This window comes from Phyllobates terribilis, unplaced genomic scaffold (genome assembly GCF_046119375.1).
Source record: "Phyllobates terribilis strain yellow unplaced genomic scaffold, ASM4611937v1 Scaffold_7__3_contigs__length_470593459, whole genome shotgun sequence".
Taxonomy (NCBI): domain Eukaryota; kingdom Metazoa; phylum Chordata; class Amphibia; order Anura; family Dendrobatidae; genus Phyllobates; species Phyllobates terribilis.
Genome location: NW_027362767.1, coordinates 39,497,277 through 39,514,930, shown reverse-complemented (window position 1 = coordinate 39,514,930; position 17,654 = coordinate 39,497,277). Strand labels below are relative to the sequence as shown.

At 46.4% G+C, this 17,654-nt stretch overlaps 2 protein-coding genes across 4 annotated transcripts in view; one reads left to right on the top strand and one right to left on the bottom strand.

The window, feature by feature from the left end:
• Nucleotides 1–1,394: 1,394 nt before the first annotated feature.
• On the bottom strand, nt 1,395–3,858 carry CINP (cyclin dependent kinase 2 interacting protein). Its single transcript, XM_073638391.1, has 5 exons — nt 3,738–3,858; nt 3,227–3,380; nt 2,802–2,916; nt 2,580–2,709; nt 1,395–1,782 (listed from the first exon to the last, which is right to left on the bottom strand). Exons 1-5 carry the CDS (start codon nt 3,742–3,744, stop codon nt 1,580–1,582), a joined length of 609 nt encoding a protein of 202 aa, XP_073494492.1. The 5' UTR covers nt 3,745–3,858; the 3' UTR covers nt 1,395–1,579.
• Nucleotides 3,804–17,654, top strand: part of TECPR2 (tectonin beta-propeller repeat containing 2) — a 34,689-nt gene continuing 20,838 nt past the window's right edge. For 2 of the 3 annotated variants that reach the window (XM_073638388.1, XM_073638386.1), the window contains exons 1-5: nt 3,804–3,960; nt 7,149–7,434; nt 9,125–9,253; nt 9,415–9,546; nt 9,620–9,777. In XM_073638388.1, coding sequence (XP_073494489.1) covers nt 7,216–7,434; nt 9,125–9,253; nt 9,415–9,546; nt 9,620–9,777 — 638 coding nt within the window. In that variant the 5' untranslated portion in view covers nt 3,804–3,960; nt 7,149–7,215. Of the gene's footprint in view, nt 3,961–6,316; nt 6,422–7,148; nt 7,435–9,124; nt 9,254–9,414; nt 9,547–9,619; nt 9,778–17,654 lie in introns of all 3 variants that reach the window. The other variant, XM_073638387.1, reaches the window with a different exon arrangement.

The following is a 17,654-nucleotide window of genomic DNA, read 5'->3' as shown; positions in this document are numbered from 1 at the left end:
GTAACTTACTGCTTATTAAAATTTGCAGCTGTTCTTGAGCTATAACCACTTTTCGCTTAATTACGGCTGGTTGCCAAGGAAACCGACTACTGCTGCTGTCTAAGCTTGCAAGCACTGCTGAAATTAGGAGCTAACACCACGTCAGTGATCCACGAAGGCTTAAAAACTGGATGTAGAAGTGTAATAGAAAGGGGCTTGTAAGCGTTGGGCCTGTTCTGTGGTGGTCGGTTTCCAAGGCGACATACTGTAAACTTAAGTGGTAATATCTCAAGAACGATTAAAAATTTTATCAAACAGCAAATTGAAAAATTGCTTGTATTTACAAGCAGTATCTGACCCTAGAAGATCGGAATAACCCTTTAAGGGCTGCGTTCTTACGCAGTGACAACCCCACCCGGCCGATGCTGTTTGGTCACATAGTTCAGTGAAAGGTTTGGATGTGACCATAGTTTATTCTTAGTTTTTGTACAGCAGGGTCCCCAGTCTACGACTGTTTTAAGCGAGGTCCAACCCCAGCAGCGCATTTCTGCTTTTCTTAATAGAAACCTTTTCTACTCTTGACCTTCAATGGGCGCGAGGAAAAGGACTCGGTACAAAAGTAACGACTGAGAAAATAAGCTTGTATAATTCACTTCCATTGCTGTTATATTTGCAAAGTTGATCAGCATTTCAGTGTAAATAAAATATATAGGTTTATGTCCTTAAAGGGATAACCTCTTTCTGTATAATATTTGTAGGAGGAACAAGACATGTAATTGCCTTTTACTGCTCAATAAAAGTTTTTCATTAATGAAGTCTGTGTCATCCGTACGTCGTCTCATTATACCCAACAACCTTCAGGGGTATTTATCATGAAAAAATGTAAACTGTTCTGTTGTCAGAAACTCTGTCAGGTTGTTCAGGGGTTAATCCCGCAGTGAAGGCCGTTCATTCTCCATTCCATAGGATAGGTAATTGATTTTTTTTTACAATATACCAGCCGTAATGATGGAGAAATTTTCTTGGCGGTTTTTATACTTGGTCAACCAGTTAGTATTCCTATGCTCAATTTAATTCTCCTACCGTTTTCTGTATGCAGCTCCTGAACTAATGTGTTGCTATGGTTTCAGTCTGCAAACAAGCCCCGTTTGTAGTCTGATCCTACAGTCATGTGTATCTCTGCCGCCTCTGATCACATTCTTCCTATCATCAGCCTGCAGTATAACTCAACTGCAGGATCCATGATCATGGAGACACGTAGGACTGCATAGGAGCTGCATACAGAAAACGGTAGAACTTTAATCACAAGTATCTGAAAACTATTTTTTTTTATCCCAAAGTACATATACCTTTTTCATATTGCCTTTAAGGCAAAACTCAAACTAATTCCACACTTTTTTTTTTTTTTTAAGAAATGACACATTCAAGTTTCTTGCAATTTGCAGGTTGGAAAATTCTTCTCCTTTTGACCCCAAATCCCAGTATTTTTTGTGGTTGCATTTGCAATCCCATTACCAATCATCAGATGCAATGTGAGAGGATGCCTGGTGCCACTATCTAAGAGAAGACTGCATGTGAAGACCACAAGGGAACGTCCCCATTAAAGTGTCCGGTGCCCAGTCTCCAGCAGCATGCTCTCGAGTAGGACTTTACTACCGCTGTCGATGTAGGGCTGATATAACCAGCAGGACAGATACACCATTAACAAGTCCTGATCTGCGGTGTGTGCGATCTCTCCAACAATCGTCTTCTTCAGGGAGACTTCCTTTTTATACATTTCGGACATCTTTAAGGAGGCCTCGTCTGCAAGGCAAGAAAGCGGTAAAAGGGGTTTACTCAGCAAGTTGTGTGATGGCAACGGTAAGAAAGAAATGTCTCAGTAAGGGCAGGTGCAGACAACCGTGTTCTCCATCTGAGAAAATCGGTCCGATAATGCTAATCACACTGATTAGAGTGGGATCCAATTTTCTCAGAGGTGGTGGAAAAAAAATAAAAAGTTTCTCAATTCAGTCTGTCCGTGAAAATCGGACCGCACTCTGATCGCAGCAGAGTGCGGGCCCATGTTTTCCATGGACCTATAGACCTGAATAGGCAAGTACCATCCAATTATCGGAGGCAAATGGTGCAATTCTTTTTTTTTTTTTTTTATCCCACCCCCCTCTAGAAGAAAAAAAAAAATCAGACGTGCACTGCCCTATACAATACCATTGGTCTGAGTGCGATCAGTTGTTTTGATCGCACTAGGACCGAAACTAGTCGTCTGCACCTGCCTTTATAATGGGGTGTTAAAGGGGTAAATTGTGACATTTCTAGGGTGCAATTAAGAGAACAACAACAACAAAAAAAACGCAAATGTTTTGTTATTCTTCATGGAAACGGTGTAATGACAACAAAAAAATAAAAACAAACGTCTTAATGCTATTTTTTTCGAGAATTTTTCAATATGGGAGTCATTAAAAACTACAAAGGTAAAAAAATAAACCAGTCCTCATTTTGTGATGTGGATGGAAAAAAAAAAGTTATGGCTCTTGGAAGAAAAGAAAAAAATGTCCCGGTCATGAAGGAGTTAAAGCTGCACGTCCCGAACACAAAATACTCACAGAACAGCGTGGTCGGCCACGTATGGAAAAGTATCGGCCGCGGATTTTCGCCCCTGTGCTGATAATCCTCCAGGTCGCACACGCCTTTGAATGTAGACGTCAGCTTCTCCATCTTCAGCTGAATTTGGCTCTTTTACAACATAAAAACATTTTAAAAAAAATATAAAATGTTATGCAAAACTGATAAAAAAAAAAAAAAAATCCATGTGGGAAGAGACTGACCATTTTCTCTATCAGGTCCAGTAACTCTGAGCACAATCTTTCCAGTTCTTCTTTGTCCTTATCCGGACCCTCGTGAGCGGACGCCGCGTCGTCTAATATCAGCTTCTCATATGATCTAGGAAGAAGAAAAAAAGTCTCACTGTTCATGAATGAGCCTTAAAGGGGGGCATCACCATTAGATATCTGCACATAGCTGTAACGTGCTACCTTGCAATGTCCCTTTAATATCTCGCAGAATGAATGTGTTATTATATCTCCAGCATTGTACTGCCTGCCCTCTAGTGGGGGTATCACTTATCTACACGTTTCTGGTCTGGGTGACTCTGTGACCTACATAGAAGCTCCACAGCTGGTAAAGATGGCCGCTGCTTCCAAAAAGGAAGACATCACATATAGTAAAACACCTTTGTAGATTAACCCCTTACAGGGCGCTGATTTTGAGATTGATGATCTTGTTGGCAGCGCTGAAAGCCGCGTCATTGCCGCTCTCCCATCTCTGCATCAGGTTGTGCCAGTCGGCGGCGTTGTCTTTGATCTTCCTGGCACTGCCCGTCAACGCCATCTTTTTAGGGGTTTTACCTGAATGTGAAAAAATAAGAATTTAAGTATGGGGACATAAGAATAAAAAAAAGCCCCTCTAATAAGGATTGTGGTTCAGGTGGAGTTATTTTCTAACACTAAGAAAAAAAGTTGTAAAAATCTTTGTTCTTGCAGTTCAAAAATTGGTGTAAATCTAGCGATCGCCGTAAAAGAAAATGCTGCAAAATCTGCAGAGCCAACCAATCAGATTGCTGCTCTCCTTAGGGAAAAATGAAAGCTGCGTCCTGATTGGTTGCTATGGGCATCTTTTTCTTTGGGTTTGTTCTCACAGCTCCACCCGCCGTCTACATTGAGATCACAGTACGGCCAAAGATATTAAAGAAAAAAATCACTCACTGCCCATCCCGCCGGCGCGACAGAGTCAGGGACAGGACACGTGACCCTCCATAGTAACAGTCACTTCCGACATCCGCAACACAACGGAAGTGGTGTGACGTCACGGGGGAGAGGTGTCTGATTGGCCGGCCTGCTCCGGTGTTTTGGTGTCTAGTTGGGGGCTGTGCTTGAGCTGCGTCAGGGGTTGCGGAGCCGAGAAGACCCGGAGAGGCACCGGGAGCAGGTGAGGGGACTGCGCATGTCTGCTGTGTGTGCCGTGTATACATAGACATATCACAGAGCGCATGGATGCATGGTGTGCTGGGTGTTGTGCTTTTAAAAGGAGTTTCCATGCTGTATGACTGGGTTCTTCCACCCAAAAAAAGAAAAATCTGAAGACACAAAGAAAAAAAAAAGAGATGTGTAATTTAACAGACCGAAGCCCGGACTGTGAGCCCCCCAGCGCTTATATGGAGCCCGGACTGTGAGCCCCCCAGCGCTTATATGGAGCCCGGACTGTGAGCCCCCCAGCGCTTATACGAAGACCGGACTGTGAGCCCCCCAGCTCTTATATGGAGCCTGGACTGTGAGCCCCCCAGCGCTTATATGGAGCCTGGACTGTGAGCCCCCCAGCGCTTATATGGAGCCTGGACTGTGAGCCCCCCAGCGCTTATACGGAGACCGGACTGTGAGCCCCCCAGCGCTTATACGGAGACCGGACTGTGAGCCCCCCAGCGCTTATATGGAGCCCGGACTGTGAGCCCCCCAGCGCTTATATGGAGCCCGGACTGTGAGCCCCCCAGCGCTTATATGGAGCCCGGACTGTGAGCCCCCCAGCGCTTATATGGAGCCCGGACTGTGAGCCCCCCAGCGCTTATATGGAGCCTGGACTGTGAGCCCCCCAGCGCTTATATGGAGCCTGGACTGTGAGCCCCCCAGCGCTTATATGGAGCCTGGACTGTGAGCCCCCCCAGCGCTTATATGGAGCCTGGACTGTGAGCCCCCCAGCGCTTATACGGAGACCGGACTGTGAGCCCCCCAGCGCTTATACGGAGACCGGACTGTGAGCCCCCCAGCGCTTATATGGAGCCCGGACTGTGAGCCCCCCAGCGCTTATATGGAGCCCGGACTGTGAGCCCCCCAGCGCTTATATGGAGCCCGGACTGTGAGCCCCCCAGCGCTTATATGGAGCCCGGACTGTGAGCCCCCCAGCGCTTATATGGAGCCTGGACTGTGAGCCCCCCAGCGCTTATATGGAGCCTGGACTGTGAGCCCCCCAGCGCTTATATGGAGCCTGGACTGTGAGCCCCCCCAGCGCTTATATGGAGCCTGGACTGTGAGCCCCCCAGCGCTTATACGGAGACCGGACTGTGAGCCCCCCAGCGCTTATACGGAGACCGGACTGTGAGCCCCCCAGCGCTTATACGGAGACCGGACTGTGAGCCCCCCAGCGCTTATACGGAGCCCGGACTGTGAGCCCCCCAGCGCTTATACGGAGCCCGGACTGTGAGCCCCCCAGTGCTTATACGGAGCCCGGACTGTGAGCCCCCCAGCGCTTATACGGAGCCTGCACTGTGGGCCCCCCAGCGCTTATACCGAGCCCAGACTGTGAGCCCCCCAGCGCTTATACCGAGCCCAGACTGTGAGCCTCCCAGCGCTTATACCGAGCCCGGACTGTGGGCCCCCCAGGCGCTTATACAGACCAACTGCACGGATGCTCCTGCTCCCCTTTCTCCCTCCCTGGTGTCACGTCCTGATGGGGCCGGTGTGTGGGCGACTTCCAGGCAGGAGTGAGGATCTGTGATTAGAGCCTTTCCCTCCTGCGGTCGCTCCCTTGTCTCCTCGTCCCTCCACGTTCAGTGCCGTCATTGAGGCTTTCATTAGTGTAATGGAGTCTCAGTAAGTGACAGATTTATAGATGATGCCGCCAGTAGTCTAATAAAATGGAAGCACCGCAGGGCCTGGAGCTGAGGAGGCCGGGGGTGTCCCACCGCTGGATATAGTCGCCTTTCACTCTTGATCTTAAGCTGCTTGGTGCAGAAATAGTCGCAGGGGGATGAATAGTATCGCACATTATTATTCACGGGCAGCCTGTACATGCCATGTATTTCAATAGCAGGACGTTTCCCCCATTCTTTACACCGCGGCTCTGCTTCTTCTGCTTGGTCACAGTATTAGAGACATTAGAGCTGCAGATAATGTTGTATAAATGACCATCATCAGCCAGAACCGTGCACTGTGCCCCGTGTCCGTCCCCTCCGGTCCGTGCCGTGGCCACGGCTCTGTCATCTCGGAGAATAGGCGCTTTGTTGCAGGCCGCTGTCTGACGGCTTCTGTCCATTGTTCCGGGGGCAGGTTTGTAATTGAAAGGCAATTTTGTGGTGTAATGAATGGTCTCCTATATAGTCCATGACTGGGGGTCTTCTCCCCTCTTTTTAGCACAGACGTCCATTGTGTTGGGTTCAGTACTTTCATGCTGAATATTCGATCTTCCGTACTGGCTTTTTTTTTTTTCTTAATTTTACTAATAAAAGCTGTTCCTTCTGCCTGCGCTGCTCGCCGGTCTCCCATCTTCCTTATCCATCATGGGGTGATGGCAGCTGTACCCCAGCAGTGGTCACCAAAGGCCCCCCACCCACCAGAGGAGGAAGCCAGGAGACAAGCCAGAGGCACCAGCAGCGGTTACTAGGAGTGTCGGGGGTCTGGTAGGTGATCATGTTGTGCTTTTATTATTTAACCCATTAAGGCCAGTGCTGCATTCTCACACACCCGCCTGTCAGACCTCCATCTCTGGCTTCCTCTTCCAGTGAGGGAGGTTTTAGGTGACCGCTGCAACCAATCAACAGGGATTTCTTTGCTGCAGCAGTCAAATGCCTATTAATGGGATATTTCCACTGTCAAAAGTGATCCCGGTTTTATAGGACAGGAGATAAGTAACTAATCTCTGGGGGTCCAACCACCGGGACCCCCAATATTCCTGAGATTGTGGCTCTGCATTAATTGGAGTGCAGATGCTCTGCGCCATTCATTGTCTATGAAACCGGCAGAGAAAGCCGAGCGCGGTGCTGCATCCGCGGACCTTGTAAGGTGGTAGCCGGAGACCCCTTTATCGTCTGTAGGAAAGCGCAGTCTGAGTTTAGTAGAATTTCCCTTGTTCTGCTTGAATGAAAGCAAAAAAATCCCCAGTACGGAAAATCAAAAGACACCGAGGATCTGATACTCCTGACACCCAGCAAATAGAAACGTACAGGGACGAAAATATCTTTAAAAAAGGAAATGAAAGTGCAAAATAAACTCCCCGTCTGCAAGTAACATCTGCCGCAGAGGTGAGGAGTGTGAGGCCGCAGAGGTGAGGAGTGTGATTCTCGTCCCATCATTCGTCCTACTGCTGCCATTAACGGCGCTGACTTGCATCTTTCTTCTTATTTCCAGGTCCCTCCTGATGATGATGATGATGGATTGAGCCACCTGCACCTTTCCACATGTGAGACAGAACGCCATGGCCGCTCTCCCGGGATCTGTCACGTTTAAGGAGTTCTGCCCCTTGTACTCCATTCTCAATGCTATCCCGGCTAAAATCCAGAAGGGTTTCCGATCCCTCATCGTCTATCTCACGGCTATCGATGTCAATGGCGACTACATTGCTATCGGCAGCAGCATCGGGATGTTATATCTGCACTGCCGGCACACCAATCGGATGAAGAAGTACAACTTAGAAGTAAGTCGTCCGTGGATTAACCACCTGCCGCTAACAGCAGCGACTGGGACTAGCGCTGATTGCTGCTTTGTAACTACTGAAATCCGTCTGATGGTGGCATTTTTGCAGCACGCTTCCAGTTGGGCCCTCAGTCAGGCGCCCATGGCCCCATGCAATGCGGATGGGTTTCCCTGATATCCGGGGGTTCTGATGAAGGTCCATTTTCACCACCATCTTATTTTGCTCCTGTGAAGTCCAGCCACAGGCTTGGCTCATTATTAGATAAATTACTGCCAAATACTAAATTACTGGGCCAAAAAAGAAAAATGAAAAAAAGCTGCTTTATAAAATATAAATGGTTGAGTCATCCCTCTTAAAAACTAACAAATATGCTTCTTTTATTTTTTATTCTTGCGTTCGTTTGTCAGATCTATGAAATTATAAAATTATTTAAACCAGGGCTGTGGAGTCGGTGTCGTGGAGTCGGTATAAAATGGACCGACTCCAACTCCTAAAATATATAATACATTGGGTACAGTAGTTCAATGCAGTTTGTGGGGAATATTTTTTCATAAGAATTTTGGAAAGTTATGAAATCTCCTATTCCTGATCTAAGGGTCTGGACTTTTAGCTGAGATGAATCTGTGCTACAGTAAATTTATCACTTAAACGTGAGCCATGTATGGTTTGGCTTACTGACTCCACAACCCTGATTTAAACTATACAGTAAAGTAAAAAATAATCTTACATCAAAATTTCTATTATTGCCCCACACACCACCCAAAAAAATAATGCAATGAAAATATTTTGTACCCCAAAATAGTGCCAATTAAAATGAAAACTCGGCACACAAAAAAACAAGCCTCGATTGATAGATAAAAATTTACAGATATCAGGAAATGTCCGCTAAGACTTTTTCTGAACTTTTTTAATCCATTAAAATGATAAAAACAAAACATAAGTTTGGCATCGCAGTAGTCGTATTGACGGGGGCAATCGTGGTGGAAGGTCATCTTTACAACACGGCAAATGCTGTGAAAATGAAGCCCATAAAGCATTGGTGGAATTGCTTTTGTTTACTTTTTTTCCACGTTCGGTATTATATTTTAAAGGTATCGCCAAAAAAACCAAATCCTCATACTGCGACGTCAGCGGAAAAATCAAGTTCTGTCTCTTGGGAGAAGGGGAGTTAAAAAAACGAAATGTGGCTGCATCCTAAATGGGATAAAGCCTCAGTTGTCTTGCTGCATTATTAAAACCAAGCACTTAGGGCTCAGCAATAGCTGCGATCATTAGAGCTTTTTTATGAGCTGCTTGGACGTAGATCACCCAGTTAATTTCCACTACCAAGAGCTGGACTAGATCCCAGCGATCCTGGAATAGTCAGGCCTAAATTGCTGCGTCCTCCCTGCTTCCACTAAATCACTTTTCCACCTAAATAAAATGTCCATTTCTTCTCGAATGTTCCGGCTTCGTTCGTCTGCACAGTGGCCTCCAGAGCTGACGTTCCTACTGTACATGGGGATAGGAAGCTGCAGCTACCATCAGTCATTTTGGAGGTGATGGAGAGCGGTCATCCGGTCACTGAGCAGGGAGCTCCTGCGCACATGTGATCACATTGTTGTATGTTGTACATGGGTGTACTTTTAATTCTGTGTCCAGGTTTCTTCAGAATTTGGATCATGCTCTTGCTTTTTTTTTTTCGTTCCAGGGGAAGACCGAGTCTATATCTGTCGCTAAGCTCCTGAGCTGCTTCGATGACCTGGTCGCAGTGGGCACAGTCTCCGGCAGGGTGGCTATTTTCCAGCTCGTGTCTCCTCTCCCTGGACGAAACAAACAGGTCTGTATTTGCAAGTAATAAAATCAGATGCATCAGGTCTGATCATTATCAGCCTCCCCCATCGGATCACCATGATGACTACAACCATCGCTTGTAAAGGAAGGGAACATAAAACAAAGTAAACCATGAGTCAGAGCCTTTTAATATTCCTGTTCTTGCAGTTGCGGAGGTTCGATGTGCTCGGCGGTCACAAGTGCAGTATCACGGCCCTGGCCTGGAGCCCTAATGGCATGAAATTATTTTCTGGAGACGAGAGAGGGAAAATTATCCAGTCCAATTTGGATTTTGATAAGGTGACTGCGACCTGATCGCCCACCCTCGCCCTCGTGCTGTCGCTTCAGTCGCTGACTCTTCCTCTTTGTTTAGGGCACGTGTGACTCCTGCCTTATACTGGAGGAATTGTCCTCTATAGTCCAGCTGGATTACAGCCACAAAGTTCTGCTCATATCGACCACGCAGAGATGTCTGCTCTTCTACACCGAAGAAAAATCCATCAAGCAAGTTGGAAATCAGCCGAGAAAATCGTAAGTCGTCTTTGCATTAACCCAGCCTGTTGCAGAAATACATCAAAGGTGCTTGAGGCTCCTTATTCTCACCGGCACAGTCCCTGTGATCACTGACAATATGGATTCATGGCAGCACAAAGAAGGTTAAAGAGTTGTTGGTCAGTGCTTGTAAGGGCTTGGAAGCCCGTCCACCGCTGAACATGGGCAGTGCTTACAAGATCTATCTAATAGAGCTTGTAAGCACTGCACTACATGAGTCCGCATCGGAGGAGCGCAGGGGGCACTGAAGCTGGCTGGAATTGGGAGAAAACAGCTCACTATGGTGACCCAGATCGTTTCATTACCCACTGCGCCCCTCTGATACTGCAGAGACCAAGCTGCCTCATATAGCACTAGTCGGGACAGTGTTGTGACGGTGCTGGTCCAAACTGTCAATATAGCAGGAGCGCACTGTCCCCTGGCAAGCATGAAGCCTGCAACCTGTGGAGCGGTGCGCTCTAAAATTGAGAAGATGGGAAAACCCCTAAAAAACAAACAAACAAAAAAAAAACAGTCAATGTTTTTGCCGGTTCCAGCAGTCGTTGCTGTGTATTACAGCTGAACTGCCAGAAATGATCACATAGGTTCAGTTGGCGAGGGATTGTCAGTGCTGGCATCACTCTAGGGTTAAAAAAGGACTCTGGGCGGTTTCTTTTTAATAGACTGTTGTGGGCAGAGCCATGGTATTCCCTGACGGGTGCATGCGCAGATCTCTGTGCTCCAGTACCACCGTATACCAGCAGACTTATTCATAAACCTGCCAGCATGGAGCTAAAAAGCCAAATCAGACATGGAACCAAACGAATAGATTGCACAGGTCTGCAAAAAAAATAACATTTCAAGAGCTGTTTTGGTTATTCCACGTAATCTTTGTTTTTTGGTGCGCTGAATATGAAAATGACCTCCTTTTTGTCATAGGACATCACGTTTCCTGACAATTTAGAGAACTGTTAAATAAGGCAATACCACGAAATAAATGAAAATAGACTTATAAAATTAATTTTTATTACAAATTTTTCATGAAAATCATTTTTGTACCGAAATGAGCTCACACTAACACTTACTAAAATCGATTTTTTTTTTCCCTGTGAGGCTCTTGGTACATTTTACATTTGTGGGTAGCATCTGGAATTTCTCTCTGAAGCATCCATCAGTAGTCTGCCATCATTGCAATGCTCCATTTTCTCTGGTATCTTCTTTCCATCTCTTTAATGTCCTGCTGGAATCGTTCACTTTGCTTTTCACTCACAGCTCCCAAATTTTCAGGAAAGTAGTTAAGGTGGGAATGGAGGAAATGCACTTTCAAACTCATCAGGCAACCCAAAGCTTGAAATGCTTTCAGCATTTGTCCAAGAATCTTTTACAGGACGTCCCCCTGACAGCACCATGGAGGACGTCCTTCTTATCCTTTCAGGGACAGGAAACACAGAGAGGCGAAAAGCTTTCCCCTCCCTCCACCCCTCTGTGTTTTTCCTGTCCCTGTGAGGATAGAAACAGAGAGGTGTTGTGCACAGAGAGCGTACCTGTGTGCGGGCTCAGGGGATCGGGCGCCTCAGAACCTCTCCTTCCTCCTGTGAAGCAGCCTGCGGCTGACACCCCCCAAACTGGGGTTCCTCAGCCCGGTCAGTGCAGCGCTGCTCCTGACCAAGGAGTCTCTTCCCTCCGGCGAGGGCTCTCGGCTCCGGCGCCTGCCTCCGCATCTGGTTCCCATGACGTCAGGGGAGTGCGTGCGAGACAGGGCGCGAAATTTACAATATTAAAGTGGCAGTCGGCGTGCGTTCCATTATGGAACGCAAAAGGCCGGGAAGTCATCAGACAGGTAAGTATAAAAACGCCTTGCCTGTGTTTGGCTTCCCTGCTGTGCTGGAGACTGCAAGATGGACAATTTTGGAAAGCCAGAGACCCCATGAATCATCAATGGTACATGTGAGTTGGTGTTTAAGACAATCTGTGGGAGAGAGGGTAATCCGCCAGAATTAGTCTAAAAGTTCTCCTCCTAAATATCACAGTGCTGTTCCCCTATCTTAAGATAAAAGCTCCACTAACCCACCAACGACAATAAAGAAGGATAAAAAGTCGGGGGGAAAGATGAAGAGATGCCCCATATGTAATTACAGGTTGCCTGAAGCATGGCTTAAACAGATATGCGAGAGCTGCACGGCTAAAATTGTGACGGATGAACAACCGTCCATCCTTTCGGATATGAGGTCCATCATCAGAGAGGAGGTTCGGGCTTCCATCTCGGGTCTGGTTTCCCCCCAGATGTCTCAGCCGGGACCCCGGGCAAGACGACCGAGGTGGGAGATGGAGCTATCCTCAGAGGAAGAATTACAGTCCTTTGCTTCTGAGGAGGAGGAGGATGAAGATGTAGCTTCGGATCCACTGGAGGAGGGAAAGAGATATCTTTCTCAGCAGCGGACACAGATGAGCTGCTAAAGGTGATCAGAAATGCCATGCAAGTGGAAGAGACCCAGACATTGCATACAGTGCAGATTGAGATGTTTTGGGGTTTAAGATTCCAGAGAAACAGGGTCTTCCCTGTAAATAACCACACCCGTTCCATGATCCTGGAAGAATGGAAGGATGCAGAAAAGAGACTGGTAATTCCACAAGACTTTAGGCTGCGCCTGCCCTTTGAGCCAGAGGACATTAAGCCCTGGGAAGAGATTCCCAGGATCGACGTTCCCATTGCAAAGGTGGTCAAGAAAACCTCAATCCCTTTCAAGGACTCGTCCAGCCTGAAGGATCCTATAGACAGGAAGGTGGATGGCCTTCTGAAAAGGACCTGGGAGACGTTGGCGGCTATCATAAAGACTAATATTGCTGCCACCTCTGTAGCTAGGTCAATGTATTTGTGGGTAGAAGATCTTGAGGAGCAGTTAACATCAAAAGCTCGTAGGGAATCTATTCTTAGGTCCCTTCCCCTCCTTAAGATGTCTACAGGTTTCATGGCCGACGCTACGGCGGAGTTGTTAGGTTTGCGGCCAGAAACAGCGCTTTGTCTAACACAACTAGACGGGCTATCTGGTTGAAAACCTGGTCTGGGGATAACCAGTCAAAAATAAATTATGCTCCATTCCTATTTCGGGGGATAGGGTGTTTGGGCCCGGTATTAGACGACATCCTGGAAAAGGCGTCCTATAAAACCAAAGGGTTTCCCGAGGATAAACCTCGCCCCTCGCGTAAACCAGAGTATAAGGGTAAAGGAAAGTCCGGCAGATGGAGTTACCCCAAAGGGAACAAGGGCAGAGGGCCCCCCTTTAGTTCGGGATTCGGCTCAAGAAAGCAATGACGCCAGACGCATAGGGGGATGTCTAATGTCGTTCCTCAGAGGCTGGCAAGGAGTATCGCAGAATTCTTGGATTCTAAAAACCGTATCTTCAGGATACAGAATCGAATTTGCCCAGTTACCAATTCCCAGCCAGTCTCTGGTACTTAACCCATGTGGTTGGAGGTACAGAAACTTTTAAAAATAGGGGCCATAAGTCCAGTTTCCCAGGGAGAGAGGTTCCAAGGACACTAATCAAGACTCTTTTTTTTTTTTTTCCATCAGGAAACCCTCCGGGGAAACGCGAATAATAATAAACCTAAAACCGTTAAACCACTGGGTAAAATACAAGCGGTTCAAGATGGAGTCAGTTCGGTCTACCATTTCCCTGATAGACAGAGGGGCTGTGATGTGTACCTTGGACCTCCAAAAAGCATACTACCATGTCCCCATCCCTCCCATCGACCAGAAATAGTTGAGATTTGCAATAACAGTTGGAAATCAGTTCCACCATTTTTAGTTCAGATGTCTTCCCTTTGGTTTGGCCCCAGCTCCATAGATGTTTACAAAGCTGGTAACCGTAGTAGTAGCCAATTTAAGACATTTGGGAATCATCATAGTTCCTTACCTCGATGATTTCCTTCTGGGGGGGCGTAGTCTCGTCGGGAGCTTCTAGATCATGTAAGGGTATCCATTTCCACCCTCCAAAAATTGGGTTGGTTGATAAATTGGGACAAATCAGACCTAGATTCCGGGGAAAGGAAAAACTTTCTGGGAGTCACTCTCGATTCTCGCCTAAGAACCTCATTTCTACCCGTAGAAAAGCAGAGGTCACAGAGAAAGGAGATTGTTCAGTTTCCAAGGAACCATTGCTCCATCAGAAGTGCCATGAGGATCCTGGGACTGATGACGGCCTGCATTCCATGTGTCAGATGGAGCCAGTTTCATGCCAGAGATCTACAAAAAGCTGTTCTGTCTGCCTGGGACAGGCATCAGATATCCTTTGACAAAGTAATGCCCCTTTCCAGAGCGGTACGAAGGTCTCTAGTATGGTGGATACTTCCAGAAAATCTCCAGGTCGGAGTATCTTGGATCCACTCCCCAACCATAGTAATTACCACCGACGCCAGTCATTCAGGGTGGGGCGCCCACATAGAGGGGAAGTTCTTTCAGGGAACGTGGTCCCCAGAAATTCGTGTAAGAGCTTCAAATTATCGGGAATTACGAGCCGTGAGGGAGGTTCTCCGCCACAACAGACCATTGTTTCTGAACAGACATATAAAAGTCCTATCGGACAACACAACAGCGGTTGCCTTTCTGCGGCATCAGGGAGGCCCTAACACCCTTTACTGCAGAGCCTTTCTACAAAGATGTTTCTTTGGATAGAAAGAACATCCCTATCTATAACAGCTGTCCACTTAGCAGGGGCTCAGAATCAGATAGCAGACTTCCTGAACAGACGGAGAATCTGTCCCACAGAGTGGGAACGGAATATGCAGGTCTTCCTCGATCTTACCCATCGTTGGGGTACTCCAGAAATAAACCTCTTTGCAAGCAGAGAAAATGCCAAGGTCAGGAGATTCTACTCCCTAAATCCGCTAGACAATCCGGAAGGAATAGATTCCCTTTCCCAGTAATGGAACGAGGGCCTGTTGTATGCATTCCCTCCGTTAGCTCTGATACCGAGGGTACTAAGGAAAGTGCAGGAAGAGCAAGCAAGGATAATACTGGTAGTGCCCTTTTGGCCTAGGAGGAGCTGGTTTCCTCTATTGGCCAAGATGGCACTGGAAGACCCCGTCCAGCTTCCTTTGAGGAAGGACCTTCTTCATCAGGGTCCTGTGTTCTACCAAGAAGTAGACAGTTTGCACCTTACAGCATGGATGCTGAGAGGCAGATCTTGAAGTCCAGAGGACTTTCTGATCAGGTGATAACAGCCCTACAGGCGAGTCGAAAACCGGTGACCTCGGCCATATATAGTATAGTAAGACTTGGAAGAAATTCTGCTCAGAATGTGGAGTTTCAGCTATTGATGTTTCTAATCCTAATATCCCTAGGATTTTGGATTTTTTACAGGCCGGGTTTAACAAGGGTTTAAAACCAAGTACTCTAAGAGTCCAGGTCTCTGCCCTGAGCGTATTCTTTGATATGCAATTGGCAGCAAATCCTTGGATAGCTAGGTTTTCCAAGGCGGTTCAGAGATTGAGACCCTGGGTTAAGAAATCTGTTCCTCCTTGGGACCTCAATCTTGTACTTAAAGGGGTATTCCCATCTCCAAGATCCTATCCCAATATATAGTAGGTGTCATAACAATAATATTAGCAAATACTTCCAATTAGAAATATAGTATAGTTCTTCTGATTCATTATGTCTCTTTCCTCATGTTCAGGCATAGCAGGACCTTAGGTATCCATGGTTATGACCAGTGGCAACTAGCTAGCTAACTGCCACTATACCAGCGGTCGTAACCATGGATACCTAAGGTCCTGCAATGCCCTGCACATGAGGAAAGAGACATAGTGAATCAGGAAAACTATACTACATTTCTAATTGGAGGTATTTGCTAATATTTATATTATTACACCTACTACTTATTGGGATAGGATCTTGGAGAGGGGAATATCCCTTTAATGCTCTTTGTAAACATCCATATGAGCTGTCCAAAGACTTGACCATAGGCAGACTCACATTTAAGACCGTTTTCCTGGTAGCAATTACAACTGCTAAAAGGGTGGGGGGGATGCATCCACAAAGGACCCGTACTTGCAGATTTATGAGGATAGAATAGTTATTAGATTCGATCCATCCTTTCTACCATCTATAAATCAGCAAGTGGTACTTCCGTCCTTTTGTCAGAATCCTAAAAATCAAAAAGAAGCCTTCTTCCATTCCCTGGACGTTAGACAAGCAGTCATCACTTATTTAGAGGCCACCCAGGGTTGGAGACAGGATCACAACCTGTTTGTCCAGTTTGGGGGTAGAAGTAAAGGTAAAACAGCCTCAAAAAAGACAATTGCCAGGTGGATTAAGTCTACAATAGGTCTAGCCTATTCGGCAGAAGGAAAGACCCCTCCTGTTGAGTTGAGGGCTCATTCGACTCGATCAATGGCCACTTCTTGGGCGGAGAAAGGGGGGGCCTCGGTGGAGCAGATATGTATGGCTGCAATTTGGTCTAACCTAAGTACATTTTCTAGACATTACAAGCCAGATGTTGTAGCCAGTCAGAGAATGGCTTTTGGTAGGAAATTTCTCCATTCGGTGGTCCCACCTTAACTCAATACTTTGGTATTCGCCATGGTGCTGTCAGGGGGACATCCTGGAAAACGGTAATTAGTCTTACCGGTAATTGTATTTCCAGGAGTCCATCCTGACAGCACAGTTAGTTCCCTCCCTTTCATGTCCTATACAGTGTGAAGTAACATTGTCATATAGAATTGTAATAAAAATGTTTGTTTGTTGCAACCATCCTAGTGTGGTACTTAGAAATAACACTAAGGGGTGGAGGGAGGGGAAGGCTTTTAACCTCTCTGTGTTTCCTGTCCTTGAAAGGATAAGAAGGACGTCCTCAATGATGCTGTCCAGATGGACTTCTGGAAGTACAATCACCGGTTAGACGAATTACCGTTTTTGTAGTTGGGAACTTTTTTTATCGCCTAAAAATTTCTCTACGACCTCTTTAAATGCAATCCACCCTTCTTTTTGAGGATCCTTCATGGAATTGACTAACTCTTTTATCAGCTATAAGCCTTCTAATGTCTGGTCTGATGAACACGCCTTCCTTCAATTTTGCCTCCAAGAGGCTTGGAAACTTGGTGACCAAGTATTTGAAGCATTCCTCATCTCTTGGAAGTGATTTTACGAATTGCTTCATCAAGCCCAATTTTATGTGGAGAGGTGGTAGAAGAACTTTATAGGGCGGTACCAAAGTTTCTCGGAGGACGTTCTTTTTTTTTCACCAACTGTGAGCACCCTCAGCTTTTCTTGGTCCAGTGATTTTGTCGGTCTCGACTGTCCCACAGACACAGAAAACAAGGGTATTTGGTATACCCAGCTTGTTGCCCAAGCAGCATGCACAAGACCTACAAATCCCCACACATTTGCCAACCGTGGTCTTTATATTTAAGTTTACGAAGAACCAATTCCAAGTTCTCGTAGGTTTCCTTCAAGTGTATGGAATGACCTACAGGGATGGAAGCGTAAAAACCGCCGTTGTGGAGTAAAACTGCTTTGAGACTTCTTTTTGAATAATCTATAAAAAGACGCCATTGCGCTGAATCTTATTGGATTTTGAATTGACCCTTCAAACCTTCGACATCGTTGCAATAAACCAACTTGTCTTTCTGGGCAAAGTAAGGGACGATCTCCTTTTCACGATGTCTGAACCATAAAAAAGACACTCCTGGTAACAATAAATTCCTGCTTTTGAGCCTTGATCCGAGTAACTCAGCGGCATCTTTGGGAAGATTCAAGTCTCTTACTAAATCCTTCACCTCCTCCTGGGGAAAAAAAATGTTGGTCTTGTATCATCTTCAAAGTCAGAACTTGATTCGTCATTTGGTTCAGGTGTGATTCCACCTTCATCGGAGCTAGG

Excerpts from the sequence above, each read along its gene's own strand:
- CINP (XM_073638391.1), bottom strand. Across the intron at positions 2,917-3,226 it reads AATCTCAAAATCAGCGCCCT|ATCATATGAGAAGCTGATAT; the intron begins GTAAGGGGTTAA and ends TCTTCTTCCTAG. Across the intron at positions 1,783-2,579 it reads GTGGCCGACCACGCTGTTCT|ACGAGGCCTCCTTAAAGATG; the intron begins GTGAGTATTTTG and ends CTTGCCTTGCAG.